Below are 20,316 nucleotides of genomic sequence, written 5' to 3' on the forward strand. Positions count from 1 at the left end.
GTATTTCGTATGGAGATGTTGAGATAAATCTTATAAACATTATATATACAGTACCAGTCAAACGTTTGGACACACCTTCTCATTCAACTACTTTGAAGAATCTAAAATATAAAACATATTCTGGTTTGTTGAGCATTTGTTTGTTTACCACATAATTCCATATGTGTTCCTTCATAGTTTGGATGTCTTCAATATTAATCTACAATGTAGAAAAAAATAAAAATAAAGAAAAACCATTGAATGAGAAGGTGTGTCTAAACTTTTGACTGGTACTATATATATATATATATATATATATATATATATATATATATATATATATATATATATATATATATATAAATAAAAATAAATAAAAATTAAAGTAAAAATAAAGAAAAACCATTGAATGAGAAGGTGTGTCTAAACTTTTGACTGGTACTATATATATATATATATATATATATATATATATATATATATATAAATATATATAAATAAATAATTAAAGTAAAAATAAAGTAAAAATAAAAACATTGAATGAGAAGGTGTGTCTAAACTTTTGACTGGTACTGTAAATACAGCCTATAAAGCAAACCACAGCAGATTTTGTAAAGAGAATAAACATAAAGTAAGTGCTTATCTTAATGTAATTCCTACAAGAACAGCAGCATTCTACAATGTAGAAAATAGTACTGTATGAACTTATATGCTAGTGGAAATATATGTTATTTATATTTTGCAAGGCCTGCATGAAACACTTTTAAGTTGTCACTTTGGCTCATAACCAGATTTTTTTTTTTTAATCAGGCAGTAACCTGAACAGCTATGGCAAATGTGAGTGCACTGGGGCAGAGTGCAGCAGAGGCGGTAGTGGAGAGGGATCACAGCCGACCCAAGCAATGCTCATGTGGGGGTTAATGTTTAGCCTGAGGCCGGGCGGCTCTTGGCCCTGCAGCCGTGCGCTCCGGCTCGGCAGTCTGCTGTCCAACAACCACATGTCCAAAATGGTGAGTGCGTCAGTGACAGTCAGTCCACTGTCATTACCATGTGTTAAGCACCTTAATGCATGTGATTTAAACTGTTTTTATTGTATATGTGAGTGTTTTCTTAATGAGGCAAGCATTTACTGCACATTTACTGTTCCTCTTGGAGAGATGCGTAAAACCAGACTCCAGTCACAGTGTTGACATGCACACCTGTACAAAGTATGAAGGTTTAAAGGTGCATTTGTGGCATTTTTGCATTCCTTTGGAGCTATTCTTTAATTCGGTATGAATATATTTATGGATATACCTCACAAGACAATATGAAATTGCAATATCAAGTTAATAACTTCATCTGAGCTCTGCAGCCAGAAGTAGTGTATTCGGTATAAAGGTGAACATTTTGATATATGTGTTTTTTTTAAGTTGCCGAATTGAAGAGAAGGTTGTGACAGGTCAGTCAAGATTGAAATACATATTACTTTACTTTGCACTCATTCATAATTTGTAATGGAGTTTGGTGTGAGTGTCCATGCTCAGCAATTGTACTGTTAGATATTAATATTCTCGCTGCTTGGCTCCCACCTTGTGGACAGAGCAGTTATAGCACTCAGGTAACTGCCACAAAGAATGTGCCATCTGAATTTATAATAAAGAAAAAGATAAAGCACATCTCAAACTTTACTTAAACCTATTTTTCCACAGTGGCAGTGAAGGGTGAGTTAGCACGCCTGGACCAAAGAGATCTTGGGTTAGAAGAAGCCTTAAAAACAAATACAAGAACCACATAAAATAATGTATATTTATTTCGAGATGTGATGTTGTTAAATATGAATTAATTTCCTGATTTACATCTGAAACATACAGTACCAGTCAAAAATCTGGACACACCTTCTCATTCAACTACTTTGAAGAATCTAAAATATAAAACATATTCTGGTTTGTTGAGCATTTGTTTGTTTACCACATAATTCCATATGTGTTCCTTCATAGTTTGGATGTCTTCAATATTAATCTACAATGTAGAAAAAAATAAAAATAAAGAAAAACCATTGAATGAGAAGGTGTGTCCAAACTTTTGACTGGTACTGTATATATATATATATATATATATATATATATATATATATATATATATATATATATATAAATAAAAATAAATAAAAACCATTGAATGAGAAGGTGTGTCCAAACTTTTGACTGGTACTAAAAATAAATATATATATATATATATATATATATATATATAAAATAAATAAAAATTAAAGTAAAAATAAAAATAAATAAAAACCATTGAATGAGAAGGTGTGTCTAAACTTTTGACTGGTACTGTAAATACAGCCTATAAAGCAAACCACAGCAGATTTTGTAAAGAGAATAAACATAAAGTAAGTGCTTATCTTAATGTAATTCCTACAAGAACAGCAGCAATAATTTGTGCACATTCTGAGTTTTGTTTGTGTTTCTAGTCATCAGACTCCCACTGGCTCTCCCCTGCCGACCGGGATCAGCAGGTGAGGGACCTCACGGCCACGGGATGGGTGGAGGTGGAGGACCGTGATGCCATCTTCAAAGAGCTTCACTTTAAAACCTTCAATCAGGTGTGTGTGTGTGTGTGTGTGTGTGTGTGTGTGTGTGTGTGTGTGTGTGTGTGTGTGTGTGTGTGTGTGTGTGTGTGTGTGTGTGTGTGTGTGTGTGTGTGTGTGTGTGTGTTACATTTAGATAAAGCTAAATGTTCACTATGGATCGTAGTGTAAAGCAGCAGGTCATCATTTCAAATAGAAGCTGTGTCAATGATCCAAAAACAATGGAATTGTATTGTTATGAAATCATATATCGATACATCATGATACACAATTACGTCATCTAAATTGATAACAAGCACACACCAACTCAAATTTCTCGAAAATCTGACTGTTTTGCAGAAAAGTTCTTAATTAAATAAGATTTTTTTTTTAAGTATTTAATTCCCACAAGGGTATGAAATGGTTATTTAATGTTTTTATTTTTTGATTTAATCAACAGAAAACATGCTATATATTGATATCAAGCTATAAAATGACCTTTTATTGTTATTTGAAAATCGCCCAGTCGTACACGTAATTAAAAGGAAATTAGCAAAGAGCTCAAACAAACTGTACACACATTTGTTTCTGTGTTTAAAAATATTAGACTTCTGCCATATTGTCAGGACTAAAACACCTGAGTCTGCAACTGGATCAGTCAAGAGTTAGATGTAACTAAAAGTGTAGGTAAAAAAAAAGGTTCCTCATATTACTGACATTAACAGTCATAACCAATCACTGGGATCCCATTATTGATCCAAATCTATGTCATTGTTTAGCTGGTTAAAGTGTGCATGTGGGCTTTTATTCAATGTGTCATGACAGAAGAACACAGGCACACAGGCAGAACACAAGTGGGTCAGCCTTTGTAGTTTTTGATTTCCATATGGACGATAAAGTCTGTGATGAAACTAATTTTTTTGTAGTTTTAAAAAGAAAAGCTTAAATCTGACAGCCTCTGCGTCGTGATGAGGTCTTCAGGGGGCTTTTGTAAACTGACTGGAGGTCTGTTTGATGGAGATCGCGACGCAGACCGCCAGACGCACGTCCAGCTCACTAACAATCGGAAACGCACAAATTCATCTGTGTTTAGGCGCTGATTGCTTGCAGGTGCAGCAGAGAGGGAAAGGTTCCTCTCTGCTTTCGATGGATTTTTTATTTTTTTTTTGTTCCTACCTGCAAAGAAAAGCACCGATGACTCTTGAGAAGGTTGTTGTTGTTTATGAGAGAAGCCATTATTCTCACTCATAGTCTGTGTTAACGGGGTGAGCATGCTCGGGACTGTAATTAAGAAGGTCTTCACATGAACAACTGTGGAAACTTTTTAAAGGTGTATTAAAGTGGCGTTACTGCAACGATTCATCATTTTATCAATTAGTTCTCAACTGTTAAATTAATCGGCAGCTATTTTGATAATTGATTTGGTTTAAGTCATTTTAAAAAAGAGAAAAAGTGAAAATGATCTGATTCTAGCTTCTTTTTATGTGAATATTTTCTTGATTCTTTACTCTCCAGTTGATTTGGTAAAAACACAGATGGAGATTTTTTACCTTTTTTATGGAGCAAAAAGCTCAATTAATCAACAATGAAAATAATTAAAAACTGTATATTGCTCTGAGAAATAAAAATATTCATGTAGTTGTTATTTAAAGTAGTAGTTATTTAAAGCACATCTAGGGCTTCAATACTGATACTGTAAGTTACAGCACAGTTGGAGTACCCAAACCTAAATGATAATTTGAGGAATATGAACATGTTTTTTTCTATAATAAATAAATTATTTATTTGTGTCCTACTATTAAAATGGGGATTTCCTACATGATGTACAAAAATACCACAAATAAATAGAAATTCCTGGAGCTGACATTGAATTTCAAAGAAACAAAGATAACTGCTGCACATTGACACACTGTGCACGTTTACACAAAAAGCAGAATAGTGGCATACAATAAGAAATATATACCTATATAACACATTTATTTTTTGTGTCCATGCTGGTTTCGTTCCTTTATTCCACAGACACATTTTGTGAGTTTGATACCCGGCTCTCATCACATCAGGACTGTTTAGGTCAGTGATGCTCAGGTCGGTGCTCCTTGTAATTTCTGATTAGTATATTTTACCCATAGACTTTATATGTCACCAATGGGTTTATGGACTATGGTTTTGAAGCCTTGAGTTTGGCATTTCGACCGTGTTTCGAACTTGTTCTTTTGCAAGAAGAAGTGAATGAGAGGATGGAGTTAAGTACAACTGAACGTTGAATAAGACACCTTTAGGCGACCAACATGTATTAATTAACTTTCATGAACTGGAAACAAATTGTCAGCAAAAATACATCCAACTCCCAGACCTGTCAATCACAAGGTAGCCCCGCCCTAAAGCAAACTCTGCTTTATTGTCTATTTTACTATAAATGGAAACATAATTTACTAAATGAACATCATGCTGTATTGAAGAAGACTTTAAACTTGAGATTGAGACCATAAACTCATGTTTACAATGTTTACTGAGGTTATAAATCAAGAGAAGTAGAGTCATTTTCTCATAGACTTCTATACAATCTTTGGAGTCGCCCCCTGCTGGCCAGTAGAAAGAATGCAGGTTTAAGGCACTTCAGCATTGGCTTCACTTTTTCAGAATTTGTAGTATGCTTTTATTCTGAAAAGGATTTTCCTGTGTACGTTCTTCGTGGTCTACCTCTTCTGCGTAATAATCCTCCCTCAAGTAGTGCTGCAAACAACTTGAAGTGTTTCATTTAACTTTCCTGTTGTACCAGACAGGTGCGGTTCATCACAGTACAGGAAACTTACCACATAAATGTTTTACTTGCGATTTTTCCAGCGACAGCCTCAACAATATCACACTTTTGGTGACCTATGTGGTAGATCTACTACTTCTGGAGACACTAAAAGTCATGCATAAATGTTTTTTGGCAGAGAATTTGGAGGCCTCAGCCCTGTATCGAGCGAAAGTAAACTGCAACATCTCAAGGCCACTTAGCGGACTTCCTCTAATCCTATCGTTAGTTGTTTTAGCCCCCAAAATAGTCTGTTTTTACACTTCCCCAGCGTTTGAAGTCGGGAGGCGAGCGCTGACCTCCCCCATCTGCTCCTCCCGGCTCTAAAGCCTCTCCTCTTACCCCGACACGTCAGGCTGCATTACCCTGAGACGCGCCAGGCGGCCAGTTGGCAGCAATTGGGGGGGGTTTCGATCAGAATGATTTCTTTCACAAACAATCAAATTGGTTAAAATGTTTCATCTGGTTCACAAACCACTAACAACCCCATCATTCCTTCTGGGAGACGTGCATTGCTTTCTCTTTCTTTTCTTTTTTTTTTTTTTTTTTCTTGCTCGTTGCCACCCTCCTTTCCCCCCCATCTCTGTCTTTGTCTGTCTCTCATTCCCATCCTGTGCTCCATGTTATTGGGGAATGAGCTCACGTTGTTCTGATTTTACATGTTGGCAACTCTCTCCGTCTCTTTCTTTTTCTCCCTCTCTCTTTTTTTTTTATTCTCTCTCCAGCCATCCTTCCAGTTCTCCGATGCATTTCCACAAACTCTCTTGCTCCTTTTCCCTTTTTTTTTTCATGCCTGTTCTTAAAGGGCTTTTACCAGAGGGAGAATGGAGATGAGGAGCGACACGCTGGCTGATTTCCATTCACCACTTATCTGCGAGTGATGGGCTTGAGGAAATCAGATCCCCGAGAGTTTATAATGAGAATAACAAATCCCCTCTGTGTGAGTTGGAACACTTCCTCTTGTGGTCTGTAGGCGGCGGTAAAGGTTTATAAATCTACCCAGAGCCACTCGTCGCTGCAAATTTACTCAGAAAGAACATGACAGCTGGATTTGCTTTTTTTTTTTCACTTTATTTTTCTTTGATTACAGAACATAGAAATGCTGCTGCGGCTCAGTAATTCATCTGCAGCATGTGGGTAAACTTTGCGTCGATAGCCGCAGTAGTCTGAGAAGTAAACTGAGTTATTAGTTCTCATCAAGTCCAGTGATGTTTAATGAGGTTTGAGAGGTGAAATCCTCTGTATGGAGTCGCTTTGGTCAGTGAGAATCCCTGCAATCACATGTGGAAACATCTGTTTGGGTCTTTAATACTGTAACTTTTGATTGGAATCATGCTTGTTTTTTTTTGTTTTTTTTGAAAGTTGCAGTCACTGATATTGTTTACGCATCAAGCTTTACGTTGTGTTTGTTTACAGATGACCATCTGCTTTACGTTTTCGGTGGATGGAGTGGAAACATTCATACGACACAAGTGAAATGTGTAACCATATAAGATGCCGTTTGTGTAGGAGAGGTGAGCTGTGCATGCTCAACTGTTGTGTTACGTTAGCTGAAGTTGACAACGATGGCATTCGGTCTTTATCCATAAATACTTAGTCATGCAGGGATGGGGGGGAAGAAAAATCCATCAAAAGCTGCATTTTGGGTCAAAAAAATGGCTCGTTATTATTTTGAGTCTCTCCTGCGAAGTGAAAAAGCTAATAAGGGAGAGAAACGTTTGAGCAGGTAAATGACTGTGAGTGAAACAAGCAGTTTTGTATTTAAATGTTCATTTATGTGTGATTTTTAGAATAAGTGCTGAAATGATTAGTGTGTCTATCAAGAAAATGGATTCATGACCATTTAAAAAACATGAGTATTCATAGTTATGTTTTTATATAATTTTAAATTTATATAAGAACTTAAATAAGAACTTTAGAGCATAATAATCAGATTTTCTGAGAAATTAGAGTTAGTATGCTATTGTTATTATCAACTTAGACAACATAATTGTGTATCATTGTAGGGCTCCAACTAACAATTATTTTATTGTTGATTAATCACACGATTATTTTTTGATTTAGTCAATAAAAAAAAAAATCATCAATCACAGAAGACCTCCTCAAATGTCTTGTTATGTCTAAAACTCAAAGATACTCAGTTTGCTGTCACAGAAAAGTAGAGAAACTGGACAAATATCCGCATTCAGAAATTTTAATCGACCAATTATTCAACAGACTAATAGCTAATAAAACTGTAGTTATAGCCCTATGTAGGGCACTCCGTCAACTGAATTCATTTAGTTGTTTTGGGTGAAATAGCACAAATCGTCAGCTAAAGGTTTGAGTTTAAAGTCAAGGTTGGTAATCTTCTTGAAAAACATTTTAGTTTTATTTATTGAAATTCTTATCACATCCCGACAGCAATCAATGAATCAAATGGTCTAACCAAAAAAAAGATTACCAACCCTATCTTTAAATATGAAGTGAACAATGTCTGTGATGGTACAGCCACTATTCTACCAAAGAGGTAGAAATGAGCCAAGTTGTCATTTTCACAAACCAAAATATCAAATGTTGGCCTCATGAACAGACCATTTTAAATGTACAGAATACAATCAAATATTAAACCGTATTTCCGTACATTAACAAGACAAATTAGCATTCATGAAAGGTATTTTGAGCGAAGGGGGTTCAGGAAAGTCATGGTTTTATATGATATATTGCTGTATTAACCAATATGATGCATATATCTTTACATTCTCCGGGTATTTTTGCAGTATTGAGTCAGCTGTATCTTCCTATTGGGGCTGTATTCTCCTAACCTCTCAGTGACTACTTCACGTATTATCTACGCATAAGATGAAAAGACGTTTTTGAAAATCAGTTTGAAAGGGTCATCAATCTGGCCTCCAGATATTTGGGATGTGTGTTCATTGGCCACATTCAATCTCATAATGAGCAGTAAAACTCCACAAAGAAGCTTTCGAAACCAGTTTTGAGGCCGTTTCAGAAAACTATTCCGTGTCAAAGTCAAGTTCACAACATTTGCAGTTACATTCGTGCAAAACTTTATTCCACAAAAACAAAATGAATATGACACAAACTTTCGAAACAACACGCCAAAGTTGTGGTTAACCACAGGCGATAAACGCATAACAAGCACCTGGGAAAAAAAAATAAAAAATCTGCAGCGTCCACACGGCTGTGTTTCGACAGCTCCATCCGCTCCGCTCTCGCAGGGCTGATCCCCCTTTTTATATTCAGTCGGGGGGCTCCCTCTCCACCAAATCTCCTTCAAGCCTTTACCGCTCGTTACGGGCCTCGCTCTGCTTGTGTTGAATAAGTTGTCCTACGACTAAAACTGAGCCCCCTGGGTAAACCAAACTCTCAGAGCCACCCCCTCCATCATAGAGAGAGAGAGAGAGGGAGAGGAGGGAGAGTTTGTTACTGTGTCAACGGACAACCTCCTACTCTTCACCAGCGTCAGTTTCCTCCAACCCTTCCGTTAGGAAGAGAAATAGATATCAAATGTACAGCTGATACAAAAAGTTTTTATCAGCAGGTTGTTGGAGTAAAAAAACCAGAAAACAACCAGTGATCTTTTAGCCAGGAGACCGCTGTTCTTTACCCACCTGAGAAGTCACTGTTGATTAATTTTTCACGTTACTTGCATAATGTACAGATTAAAGAACTAACACAGAGCTTTTTAATTTGTGAGCTATAGCATTGACTTTGTTCAATGTATTTATCTGATGGTTTACTTTGTTTACTTTTATATTCTTGTCAATTATGTACAAAAAAAATGGTCCTAAACTGGACATAAAGGTCAGAAAACTTGTACTAAAAAGTAAAACTTATGAGCTTTGTGTAAAGAGACTGAAATGATATGTAATTCTGGACATTTGTAGCCTTGAGCCCATTCATGGATTTATTTACCTGGGGGAGGTGCAGTTATTTCATTGTTACCTGCTCAGCTCAGTGATTGTAATCTCATACAGTATGTCTGAGATTGTATTCTGAATTACATACTTTACTATGAATTACAGTATTTATACTGTATATATTTATTTAGAGAACTTGACACAATGAACTTTATATGACTGTTTTTTTATTTTAAATTATGTTTTTTTTGGGTCCAGTTAACGCAAAGTGCGTATCTCTGGATTGTTGGAGAAACCTGAGCACCATGAGAAAACCCCTACATACATTTTATTGATTGAAGTAGATCATTTAGAGTTTCCAATTAGCCTAAAGTGCAAACTATGGGATTTGGTATTGTGGGAGGAAATCTGAGCACCGGAAGAACAACCAACGCAAACACAAGGAAACTCTCTCTTCTTTTCTTCTTGTTCTTCTTCTTTTCTTTGTGTGCCTTCTCCTGCTTTGCTTCCTTTTTCATCTCGGCTTTCTTCTTCTTCTCTTTCTTCTTCATCCCTTTCTTATACATTCTGCTTTTCATTTCCTGCAATTCTGTCCTAGATCCTCTTCTTGCGGGACAAGAAGCCTCTCTTCTTCTTCTTCATTTTCAGACAGAGCTCCTCCAGGACCTTGTTCCCGTCCTTCACCTTTTTGACTTTTGTTTCCAATCGCAGGTCTTTGTTGGCCCAACACGTCCTCCTTCTGTTTTACTCACATGTCCATCGGTATGACTTCCGTCTTCCAGCTCTGTTGTTTTCTCAAACAGGTCCTTCTTCTCGTCTTCCACCTGTTTAAATTTCTTCTCCCACAGTTCGTTCTTGTCCAGCTCCTTCTTGAACTTCCCATCCTGAGCTTTGTCGTTTGCCTGCCAAGCTTTTACTTTTGTCTCCCAGCTCTGTTCCTTCAAGGCCAGGTTTCTTTGGGACCTTCTCCACCCAAATTTATATTTAGCTTGCCAAGCTCTCTCGCTCCGGAGGAGTTAAGCTCATTTGTCAACAGCTGGTTTTTGGTTTCTGTGAGCTTCTCAGAGAGACCTACTTTTCCTTGCAGAGATCCAATATTTCAGTGTCCCCCTGGTGGATCTGCTCCTCCACCTCGTTCACCTTCCTCTAGTACTCCTTCTGCAGCGTGTCCTAGCTCCAGTGTGTCTGGGCGAGGTCCTTTGTGAACTTGACCATCATTTCCGTCCTCTCGTCCATCATCTGGTTTACTTTTGTCTCCATCAGTTCAATCAATTACCCCATTTCTTTGGTTGATTCTTCTTTCCTGTCTATAGAAGACTGTTGTTGTTGTTGTTGTCTGTAGAAGACTTTGTTTGCTGGTCAAATACTTTGGTTCTATGTTGAAGACTTTGGTTGTCTGTCCTCTGGAATGACTGTAAACTTCATTCTTGATGACATTGCCACCAATTAGCAGAGATCTCCTTTAAAATGTCTTAAAATTAGAGAGGGCCTAAATATGTGAACAAAACCTGCATTAACACGTTAAGGGAGAAAATAATCACACCATTTTCACAATTTATTATAAAAAAGAACTGAACCTCTTGCGTTGAAATAAATGCATTATAATAGGCAAAAAAAATCTATGAATTAAACGCAATATTATAAAGTGTAAAACTGTAACTGTGTGTGCATAAATTCTTTGACATCGCTTCCTTGTATTCCCTAATTATGATGTAAATTATCCTATGACATATAATTTACAAAATTGACAATGATATCGTATCTTTTTCTCTCTTCCTGTTTTTTGTTTTTGCTGTTTGTCAATTTACAAATATGTAGAATTAGGTTATAAGGTTTATATTTTGGTCAATTATCAAGTCTAAATGCTTAATATTCCTCACATTTTCATGGCGTTCTTTGTGTTGTATTATTATAAAATCAATACTTTTGAATACAGATGGAGTTATTCATTGAAAAACTAATGGATGGATATATCAGTATTGGAAAAAATCAACCCCAACTCAATTCATTGTTCATGTTGTTTTTGAAGAGATGCTAAACCTCATTTTAGTGTCATAAAAAAACGGTTTCAGCATCTTGACCACCTTGACAAAAATCTAATTCTAGAGGTAAAAAACAAAAACAGGTCATTTTCTGGAATGTAAATATTTGAAATAGTTTAAAAGCCTTTAAAACTCCATATCTCAACCCCAGTGTTTACACCCGCATGCATACATAATCACCCTACACAAGCGCTCGCAACATATCCTTTACACAGCTCGGCGGTGTTCAGTTCCCACGTCCGTCTCCAAAATGGATCTTTCCCTGGGAACTGGAGGCGTCGCGCATTCATCTCATCTTGTGTTAAAAAAAAAATGGCTGCAGGGAAGCAGCGAGGTGTGGCGCCCAAGCGGAGGTGGTTAGATAATCTAGCTATCAGTCTCTGGGTAATCTAAGATGGCCCTGACGTCTGCTGTCTTTTGACGAGCCCAATGTCTTTTTAAGCCCTCGCTGGTAACCCTGCAGTTAATGAGGGGGTTTGCATACGTTGGCCTTAATGCCAACGCCTGAGCATTACAGGACATGACACTCATTACATAAATAGGAACTGACGTGCGTGAACGTTTGTTACACAGGATAATAGTCACTTAATGAGTGTTCAAAGCGTGCATCACCTTCAGGGTATCAAATTGAAGCTCTTCTCTGTGTTTCTCAACGTTAAGAACGTTAATTCGAGAAGATTATGATATTACACATGACCCGGCAGAGTTCTCTCTGCTGCAAGAAAGAACTTCAGCGCTTGGCAGCTTTGCTCCCAAATTATTCAATATTTTGCTTCAGGTTACATGTCAACTTAGCGGGCAGACTTGTCCGGCCAGCTGGAAGCCTGTGAAGGAGAGAAATGAGACATAAGAGGTGTGGTCGTCATCATCATCATCATGACCACCACCACCACCACCACCACCACTGTGCAATTCACAGCGTTCTTGCCTTTCACTGCAGAGGAGCGAAGGTTTTTCAGAGGGAGCTGACGCGGGCGATGATGGGGCTCGCCGGGTAATCATCGGGTAGTCATGGCGGTGTGTAATGGAGGACAGCAGCTTGTCTTCATGTGTGTCGACACATACTTGTGTGTATGCCGAGGAGGTTTTGCATACGTGCACGTGCTCCGGCGTGCACGTGTGCCGTCTGTCAGAGGCTAGCAAGAGCAGGCGCAATCTGCATGCACTTAGTCCTGGCAAGACAGAGCAGGCGTTTCTAAGCCCCTGGACCGCGCGGCGGTGGAAAACCGATCTGTAAATAACAGACACATGTGTTTGAAACCGAGTCCTGTATTCCAGCCCACGGCCGCAGCGAGAGGGAGAACGCCGCTCTGCCCCGACGTCAAATTGTCTCATCCAGTGTTGTATGACAATCATGGCGTAATAGCACCAAATCGGCTCCCCAAAAAAGCGGGCGCGTGGGGAAAAAAGGGGGCATAGCGGGGGTCTGCCGCCGGGTGTTTCTGATTATTTGAGGCGGTGGGGGCCTGCATAATGTCATGTCAAATTATCGGACTCTTGACAGCTTGCAGCTTGTCGGGCCAGTTGGAGAGGAGGGATGGCTGGCTGACTGGATGGATCGGCCTCGAGAAGTGTGGCCCGCACAATACAAATGGGGTAAACAAAGCACTTTGGAGAGTCCTTGACCTCTGTTGACATAAGACCTCAGCGGGGAGATGAGGGTTGGTTTTATTTCCCTGTTTGGCCCAAGTGGAGGGAGTCGAGATGACCTAGAGGTGACAGACAGGCGTAGCACCGCCACTCCGGCAGTATTGTGTCCTGCTGCTCTCCTTACTGCCCCCGAGGGACCACACCTGTGGCTGATGTAGGGCAACTTTTAAGGCCTTTTCAGGATTTCAGGTTATTTGGATATTCAGTGAGAGGTTACTGCTTTCTGTCTTTATTTTTGTCTCTCCGGGGCATTCAGGGCTCATGTTGCATACTCGCTGAACTTGTCGTCTTCTGTTTCACGTTCCGCTTCCCTCCAAATGACATCTTGCTCTGTGGTTCGTTTGCACATAAATGAGGTCCAAACGTGGACATGTAACAATTTTCAGGAAGTGTGACACTTGGCTTGATAAAAGCAGCGCCGCCCGCGTTTTGTGCAGCACTTTGAAGTTTGGATAATGAGTTTAAACTCTGGTTGGGCTGGGTTAACTGTCAAATGCAAATAAAAAACACGCTTATAATACAGCATTTGTTCTTCATCATCGGCAAACTCCTTCATGCCATGAGCTGGCTTTGGAAGAAAAATATACTTCTTGAATTCAAACTGAATCGAAGTGAATTATTCATCCAGACTACACGTTCCCTCTTCTGCCAAGTTTGGAAATCTGTGGAAACCTATCTTACAGATGTGACTGCAGATGTTTGCAGTTGCAGACCCGCCGTAATGTCAGTGAATCGAAAAAAACTGTGTTATTGTGATAATGTTGCTTTAAAAGGGGTGTGACCAAGTTGGCAGACATGTAGTGTTAAAGGGATCCTCCCTTTATTAAAGAAGGAAGTACACACATTATTCACACATGCTGGTCAATTAAGGCCAGGAGCCTGAAAACCGTTAATAAATATGAAACTGTTTAAATTGAATAAATCATATTTTCTTACAGTCTACAGGCCATAATCAGCATACAGCATTTGGACTGCTAACCAAAATAATCCAAATTTAGATTCAAGAAATTCAAGTGATACTTTAAGAGGAGGGTAATGTTGTTGCAAAAGGAAGTTTGATTGTATAGAAGTCTATGAGAAAATGACTCTACTTCTCTCTTGATTTATTCCCTCAGTAAACATTGTAAACATGAGTTTATGGTCTCAATCTCTAGTTTCAAGTCTTCTTCAATACAGCATGATGTTCATTTAGTAAATGATGCTCCATTTAGAGTCAAATAGACCATAAAGCAGGGTATGCTTTAGGGCGGGGCTACTGTGATTGACAGGTCTGGGACTGTTTGTTTCCAGTTCATTAAGTTATTTATAACCTTATTAGTTGCCTAAATATGTCTCGCTCAGTTATACAACCTCTGGTGTCACCTCTGGTTGCAAAAAAACAAGATGGCGACGGCCAAAATACCAAACTCGAGGCTTCAAACTAGTTGTTGTCTACCTCCAATTCTTATATACAGTCTATGATCTGGTGCCAATGACGGTGGCAAAAATAAAAAGAATGAAAATTATTGATTTAAACACTTACAAAAAACTTCTTCAAATATATTCTTTACCCAAGTTTTGACATACCGGGAGTGTGTTGGACTGCCAGTGCGATGTGTTTTTGTTCCATAACATAGTCAAGGCTGTAAAGTTTTTAAAGGAACGTGGTGTTCTGAAATGGGACAATGTGCAGGAAGCTTTAAGTGTTCACACAGAATCCTTTTACCTGTCACTCAATGTTCCTTGGCAGCAGATTAGCCAGAGAGAGAGAGGGAGAGGGAGAGGGAGAGAGAGGACATGTTTGGACAACACCTGACATGACAGGCTGCTTAGCCATCTCCATTAGAGTCAATGAGAACTGAGAAAAAGCAGACCGCACCGGTCTCCAAATTGGTGCCAGTGGGGTCAAGTTGCAGGAATATGCCAATTACTTAAATTGATCAGGAGACGGTTTCCTTGATAACCAATTTGATCAGGGGCTGCCGATCGTGTTACAGCCGCCGCGCTGCTCGGCCGCCGAAACAGGACGTCTCAGAAATTGGTTACAACGCACTAATTTCTTCTGCGAGAGCAATTCTGTTTCGTCATGTCAGGTGGTGGACTGGGCCGCAGCCACGGCCTGTAAACAATGGCGTTTCAGTTGATTTAATTAGGCGGGGAGGAAGTATTTAGGGGCTTAATTGAGATTGCAGTGGGAAATTGCTCTGAAATAGGTCTACCTGATTTTTTTTTTTTCTTACTCCTCCTCTCTTCACAGCGGGCATGACGAGGGATTTCACTCTCCTCTTTGTAGATAATTAGAATAACCATAATCACTCCCTGGATGGCCTGTGATTGGAGAGAGCCGCATGCCGAACTCGAAATATGAAGAGTGTGTATGTCTCTGTGAGTGTGTGTCTGCAATGCCGTCTGCTCCTTGTGAGGTGTGTGGAAGTACGCACACACATGCCTTCAGGAGGGGTTTTCTGCATGCACAGAGTCTTGTGCTTCTCTGCGCCTCAGAGGGCAGCATTGCTCCGTCTGCTGCTACGTGCTTTCATAGTGTCTTATTCAGCTGCAACAATTAGCAGATTTATCAATTAGTCAATCGCCAGAAAAATGTATCAACTTCAGTCGTTTTTGTAAAAGAAAAAATGCCAAATTTCTTTCGTCCAGCTTCTAAAATATTAATATTTTCTGGTTTATTTAGTGTTTTATCAAAACTTGAATTGGGGTTTTGGATCGTTAGTATTTCACAACAAGACATTTGAAAACGCCACCGTGGGCTTTTGGGAAATGCAGTGGTAGTTCTGTCACTTTGTAGACCAAATCTTATCGAGTAATAGAGAAAATAATTGACTGATTAATCTTTTTAATAAAATTAATAGATTGAGCAACACATTGAGCGGTAACACATTTCTGGGCATTTGTTGTGATGGATTATTGGGATTTTGTAAGATATCTACAGGAGGATTTTTTTGTCTTTTGTAATAGTTTCTCTAAATATTACGTTTTTTATTGATGGGCAGCTTTTTATAAATTGCATTTTCCACCTGGGAGCTGCTGGCTAGGTTTGTTTTGTTTGTAATAATACATTTCAACTATATATGCTCTGTTTTGGAGGCTGTAGTTGATCTGTTTTGCATCAGTTGCTTCTTATATTTTGCCCACCTCATTCATATCAATGAAGGTAGACTTAAAAAGTCTAAGAAACGCTGCAGGAGATTCTTCCAGCCAACTGCCATCTCACAGTACAACCAGCCTCTGTGTCAGGAGAGGGGGTGTCGGCCTCACGCCGGACTAAAGACTACAAACATTCTCATCTATCACCCCCTTTAAATGATCTGACCCATATCTGCACTCATTTATTTTAACATTTATATTTGCACTAGTTGCACTATGTTGTCCACCTTACAGCAATACACATGTTTATATGCACTGTTAAAAAAAAAAGAATATTAAAGCTACTGTTGAAAATTATGGTATATTGAAATTTTTTTAGTTTTTGTATTGGTACGTTTTATATAATAAAGTGTAGATTTTGGCTGTAACAGTGAAATTTTCCACTCGTAATACAAACTATCTGTCTGTCTGTCTGTCTATCTATATGCCCTGTTAAAAAACCTATCTATCTAGACTATTCTCGACAGTAATTGTATGTTGCCGATTCTTTTGTATTAGTAAGTATTGTATAGTATATTTTTTTGTACTTTTTTTGGGGGGATAAATTGCTGAATTGGTTTTTTATTGACAGTTGATTGTTTCTCCCTAAACAGGCATTTGGCTTCATGTCTCGAGTGGCTCTGCAGGCTGAGAAGATGAACCATCACCCAGAATGGTTCAATGTTTATAATAAGGTAACATCTTTCTCCACATTATTAAGTGATTGAGGAGTCACTTACAGTTCTGCATTTGTTTAGTATCTGTTACAGAAAGTCTCGGCCTGCAGAATCAAACCGTCTTATCGCGGCTACGTGTTTGAGTCACTGCCATATTTGCAATGCTACGGTCGGCTTATGACAAAATTAGCGGCACATCGAGATCAATCAACCCCGGATAAAGTCAGATTTTTTTCATGTCAAACAATCCTCACTGGTTCTGGAGAGCTCTCCCCTCAAAGCCCGAAACACACTCCGTTAGTCAGAAAACGACGAAGAAAAAAAAAAACGCAGTAGCTTCACACTCTAATCCCATCGTTTTTCTTGTGAAAAGCTCTGCAAATATCTCTACCTCCCCCTCTGCGACCCCAACGATCACGCACACTCTCACTTTCTCCCCCCCTTTAGAAATAAAGTAGCGGTTGATATGACAAACCCAGTCCCTGAAAATCTCTCAGCATTAGGCTGTAGCCGCTGAGTTACAGTGTGGCGGACCGGGACGCTCTGACAGGAATGCTGCTCCTAATCCGCTCTTTATTAAAGTGGCTGCAGAATCGGTGCTACAGGTCTTCTGGGCCCCCACAGCACTTTCCACCAGACACTTGCACATAAATCCCACTCTGACTGAGCTTCAGCCTTCGACGAAATAGATGCTGTATACTGAGCTACTGCTAATATTCTTTTAATATTCATTCATGTTCTGTTTTATTGGCTCTTAATATTAAGTTGTGTGTTTACAAGCATTTTTTTTGCTGGGCCAGTTCTGCTCTCCAGGGAGAAACCTCATTGGTTTAGTCTCAATGGGTGGAGCCAAATGCAGCCGGCTGAATTTATCACAGAAATAGTTCAACATTTTGGGAAACATGCTCATTCACGTTCTTTTTTTTATTTTTTTAGCCATCTAGCTTAGCATCAAGATTGGAAATAGGAGAACCAGCTAGCCTCGTTCTGTCCAAATGATCAGGTCAAGGTGTAAAAATCCAACTAATTTGCAATCTTTTCATCAAACGTACAATATATAATATTCACACGCTTGCACCTAAAGGAAAACTTTGACATTTTGGTAAGTTATTCACTGTCTTGCTAAGATTTAGATGAGAAGGTCAATACCACTCTCATGTCTGTACGGTTCTACAAAATTTCGTTCCCATACATCTAAACTCTCAATAAATTTTGAGCGAAACAAACTTTCCTTCTGGTCCAAATGGTTTGCATTTTTATGCACTTTGAAACACGTAGCTAAACTTCTAAATTGAAACAAAACAAATAAAAAACGCAACAAAACGACTTGGTTATGTTTAGGCAACAAAAGTGCAGCAGTCTCCTTGGTGAAAGCTGTGTGTTGTTGGATCCGCTCAGCACCCTGAACTCTTCCGTACGCAGACAATGGGCAATTTTATACTTATTTCTGATTCATCAAAGGAAAAACATAATCCACGACAAAATATATTTCCCTAGCAACGTAATTCACAATGCAGTTTCGTTTGTATGGGAACGAGAGTTTAATAAAACAGGTTTGGTGAAGTAAATATGAAGTTAAGGGCAGCAGGCAATTATCTTATTTTAGCACAAATGATGGAAGCGAGGGGAAACAGCTAGCCTGGCTCTGTCCTTAGATAACAAAATCCGTCTGCGAGCGCCTGTAAAGCTCCGTAATTAAGAATGTTTATCTGGTCCCTTTATAATTTGTAGAAAAAAAAGATATAGAATTAACATGCTGCAGTTTCACGGGGGTTATATGCTGGATTTTTGATTTGGCCTTGACGCCATGAGGTTGCTAGGCGACCAGCAGAAACTCTAGGAAGTTACCCTGACCTTACCCTTAACTCTAAGCAGTTATGCTCTTGCTTTGTGATTGAAAACCAATGTGTATGTTTCCTCACAGGTCCAGATCACATTGACGACACACGACTGTGGAGGACTGTCAAAGCGGGACGTCAAAATGGCCAAGTTTATCGACAAAATTTCACTTTCAATGTAATATTTTTTGTCTTCAGTAAATCAGTTTCTCTGCTTCCAGTCACAACTCTGCAGTGTTCTTCATAAAAATGATTAAATATCTTCTCCTGTTGATCCATAGACCTCCGGGTTCCACTTCAATAGCATCTGTAAAAGATATTCTATTTTGATTTTTGCAGCATATTTTGTCCAAGCTTTCATTAGGAATAAAACTTTGATTTTGTAAATGTGTTGTTTCTGTTATTTACAATATTTTTGCGCTGCACTGAATTGACAAGATTGAATAAAATGGAGAAAACCTTGCTCTGTGGTTCAGGATTTCATGAGTTACTGATCCAGACAGATTTAATTACGCTGTCTGTGTCACTGTGTGCTGTTCTCCTTTTCAGCAGTGTTTGTTTTCACACTAAAATGGCTTGTAATTGCTCTGCAGTAGGCCGACTCTGTCCGCTACTTGCCAACGATCCAGAGCATACTTTTCCCCCCCGTCAGTCCTCCACCAGACCACATGTTCTCCTTTTGGCCATGGAGAGTGTAGAGAGTGGAGCAAAGCGAGGAAAGGGGTCAAAGTCGGTAGGAGGAGGATTTATGTGATTTACGGTTTGGTAAGGGATGAGTCAGATGGAGCTGCTGTGTTTTCCTGACTGGATCGGCATCAGGAGAAGATCAGCAAAGAGAGAAGAGCGTAGTAAAAGCCAAATCAGTAGAACTGTGTTCATGCTGACAACCTATGTAGCAAAAATCCTCTTGTGTGCTCGGTAACTTTAGCCTGGAAGGGAAGCTAATGTATGAAGGACATATTGTATGCTCTAAGGTGCTGAACATCTCTAGTGCTCTGTTGGATGATGGTGGTTGCTCCAAAGCATCTAATTGTTCCTAAAAAAGTATATAAGGTGTAAAAATCCCCAAAACTTACATTTTATCATTTTACCATATATTCAGAGCCTTGTTCTATAAGGAATAGTTATACATTTTGCAAAAAAATGCAACAAAACTACTTGGTTAGGTTTAGTAAAAAAAAACATTGTTTGAGCTTAATGATTACGAAATTGAGACAAAACAAATCAAACATGCAAAACTGCTTGATTCTGTTCTGGCAACAGAAGTAAAACCGTCTCCTTGTTTTTTTGGATCAGTCCAACAACATGAACTCCTTCCCAAGCGTACTGCGGTGTAGATTTGAAACTAATTTGTGATTGGTTAAAGAAAACGTAATCCACGACAAATTATGTTTCCCTATATCTACATATGGAGTGGATCCTCTTCACAGAGTCAGCCGCCATGTTTCTACAGAAGCCGAGAACGGACAAACCAAACGCCGGCTCTAGAGAGGGCCAAGTTTGGCACACGGGAGGAGTTTCAGTTGGTTGCAAATCCTACACACTGCACCTTTAACTGACAGGTGAAAAGATTGATTCCTCTCTCATATCTAACTCTTTGGTGGAAAGTGTATTTCCCAAAATGTAGAGCTATTCATGTAAGTCCGTAACTCAAAAAACTGAAATATCAGAAATTATGATTAGTAATTGATGTCTCAAGACCTTGATTAAGGAAAACAATCAAATCTGGATGCATTAGATAAAGAAAAAGACAATATTCTCTCTACATACACTGAACACTCAGACGTAATTTTAAA

General features: G+C 38.8%; 1 protein-coding gene across 1 annotated transcript; it reads left to right on the forward strand.

The window, feature by feature from the left end:
- The first annotated feature begins 823 nt into the window (after positions 1-823).
- LOC129113987 (pterin-4-alpha-carbinolamine dehydratase 2-like) lies at positions 824-18,939 on the forward strand. The gene is made up of 4 exons (XM_054626485.1): positions 824-989; positions 2,435-2,566; positions 16,620-16,700; positions 18,607-18,939. Exons 1-4 carry the CDS (start codon positions 882-884, stop codon positions 18,700-18,702), a joined length of 417 nt encoding a protein of 138 aa, XP_054482460.1. The 5' UTR covers positions 824-881; the 3' UTR covers positions 18,703-18,939.
- Positions 18,940-20,316: the final 1,377 nt, after the last annotated feature.

The sequence above is a fragment of the Anoplopoma fimbria genome, chromosome 24, assembly GCF_027596085.1.
Source record: "Anoplopoma fimbria isolate UVic2021 breed Golden Eagle Sablefish chromosome 24, Afim_UVic_2022, whole genome shotgun sequence".
NCBI lineage: Eukaryota > Metazoa > Chordata > Actinopteri > Perciformes > Anoplopomatidae > Anoplopoma > Anoplopoma fimbria.

Excerpts from the sequence above, each read along its gene's own strand:
- LOC129113987 (XM_054626485.1), top strand. The coding sequence starts at position 882 with ATGCTCATGTGGGGGTTAATGTTTAGCCTGAGGCCGGGCGGCTCTTGG. Across the intron at positions 2,567-16,619 it reads ACTTTAAAACCTTCAATCAG|GCATTTGGCTTCATGTCTCG; the intron begins GTGTGTGTGTGT and ends CTCCCTAAACAG. Across the intron at positions 16,701-18,606 it reads GGTTCAATGTTTATAATAAG|GTCCAGATCACATTGACGAC; the intron begins GTAACATCTTTC and ends GTTTCCTCACAG.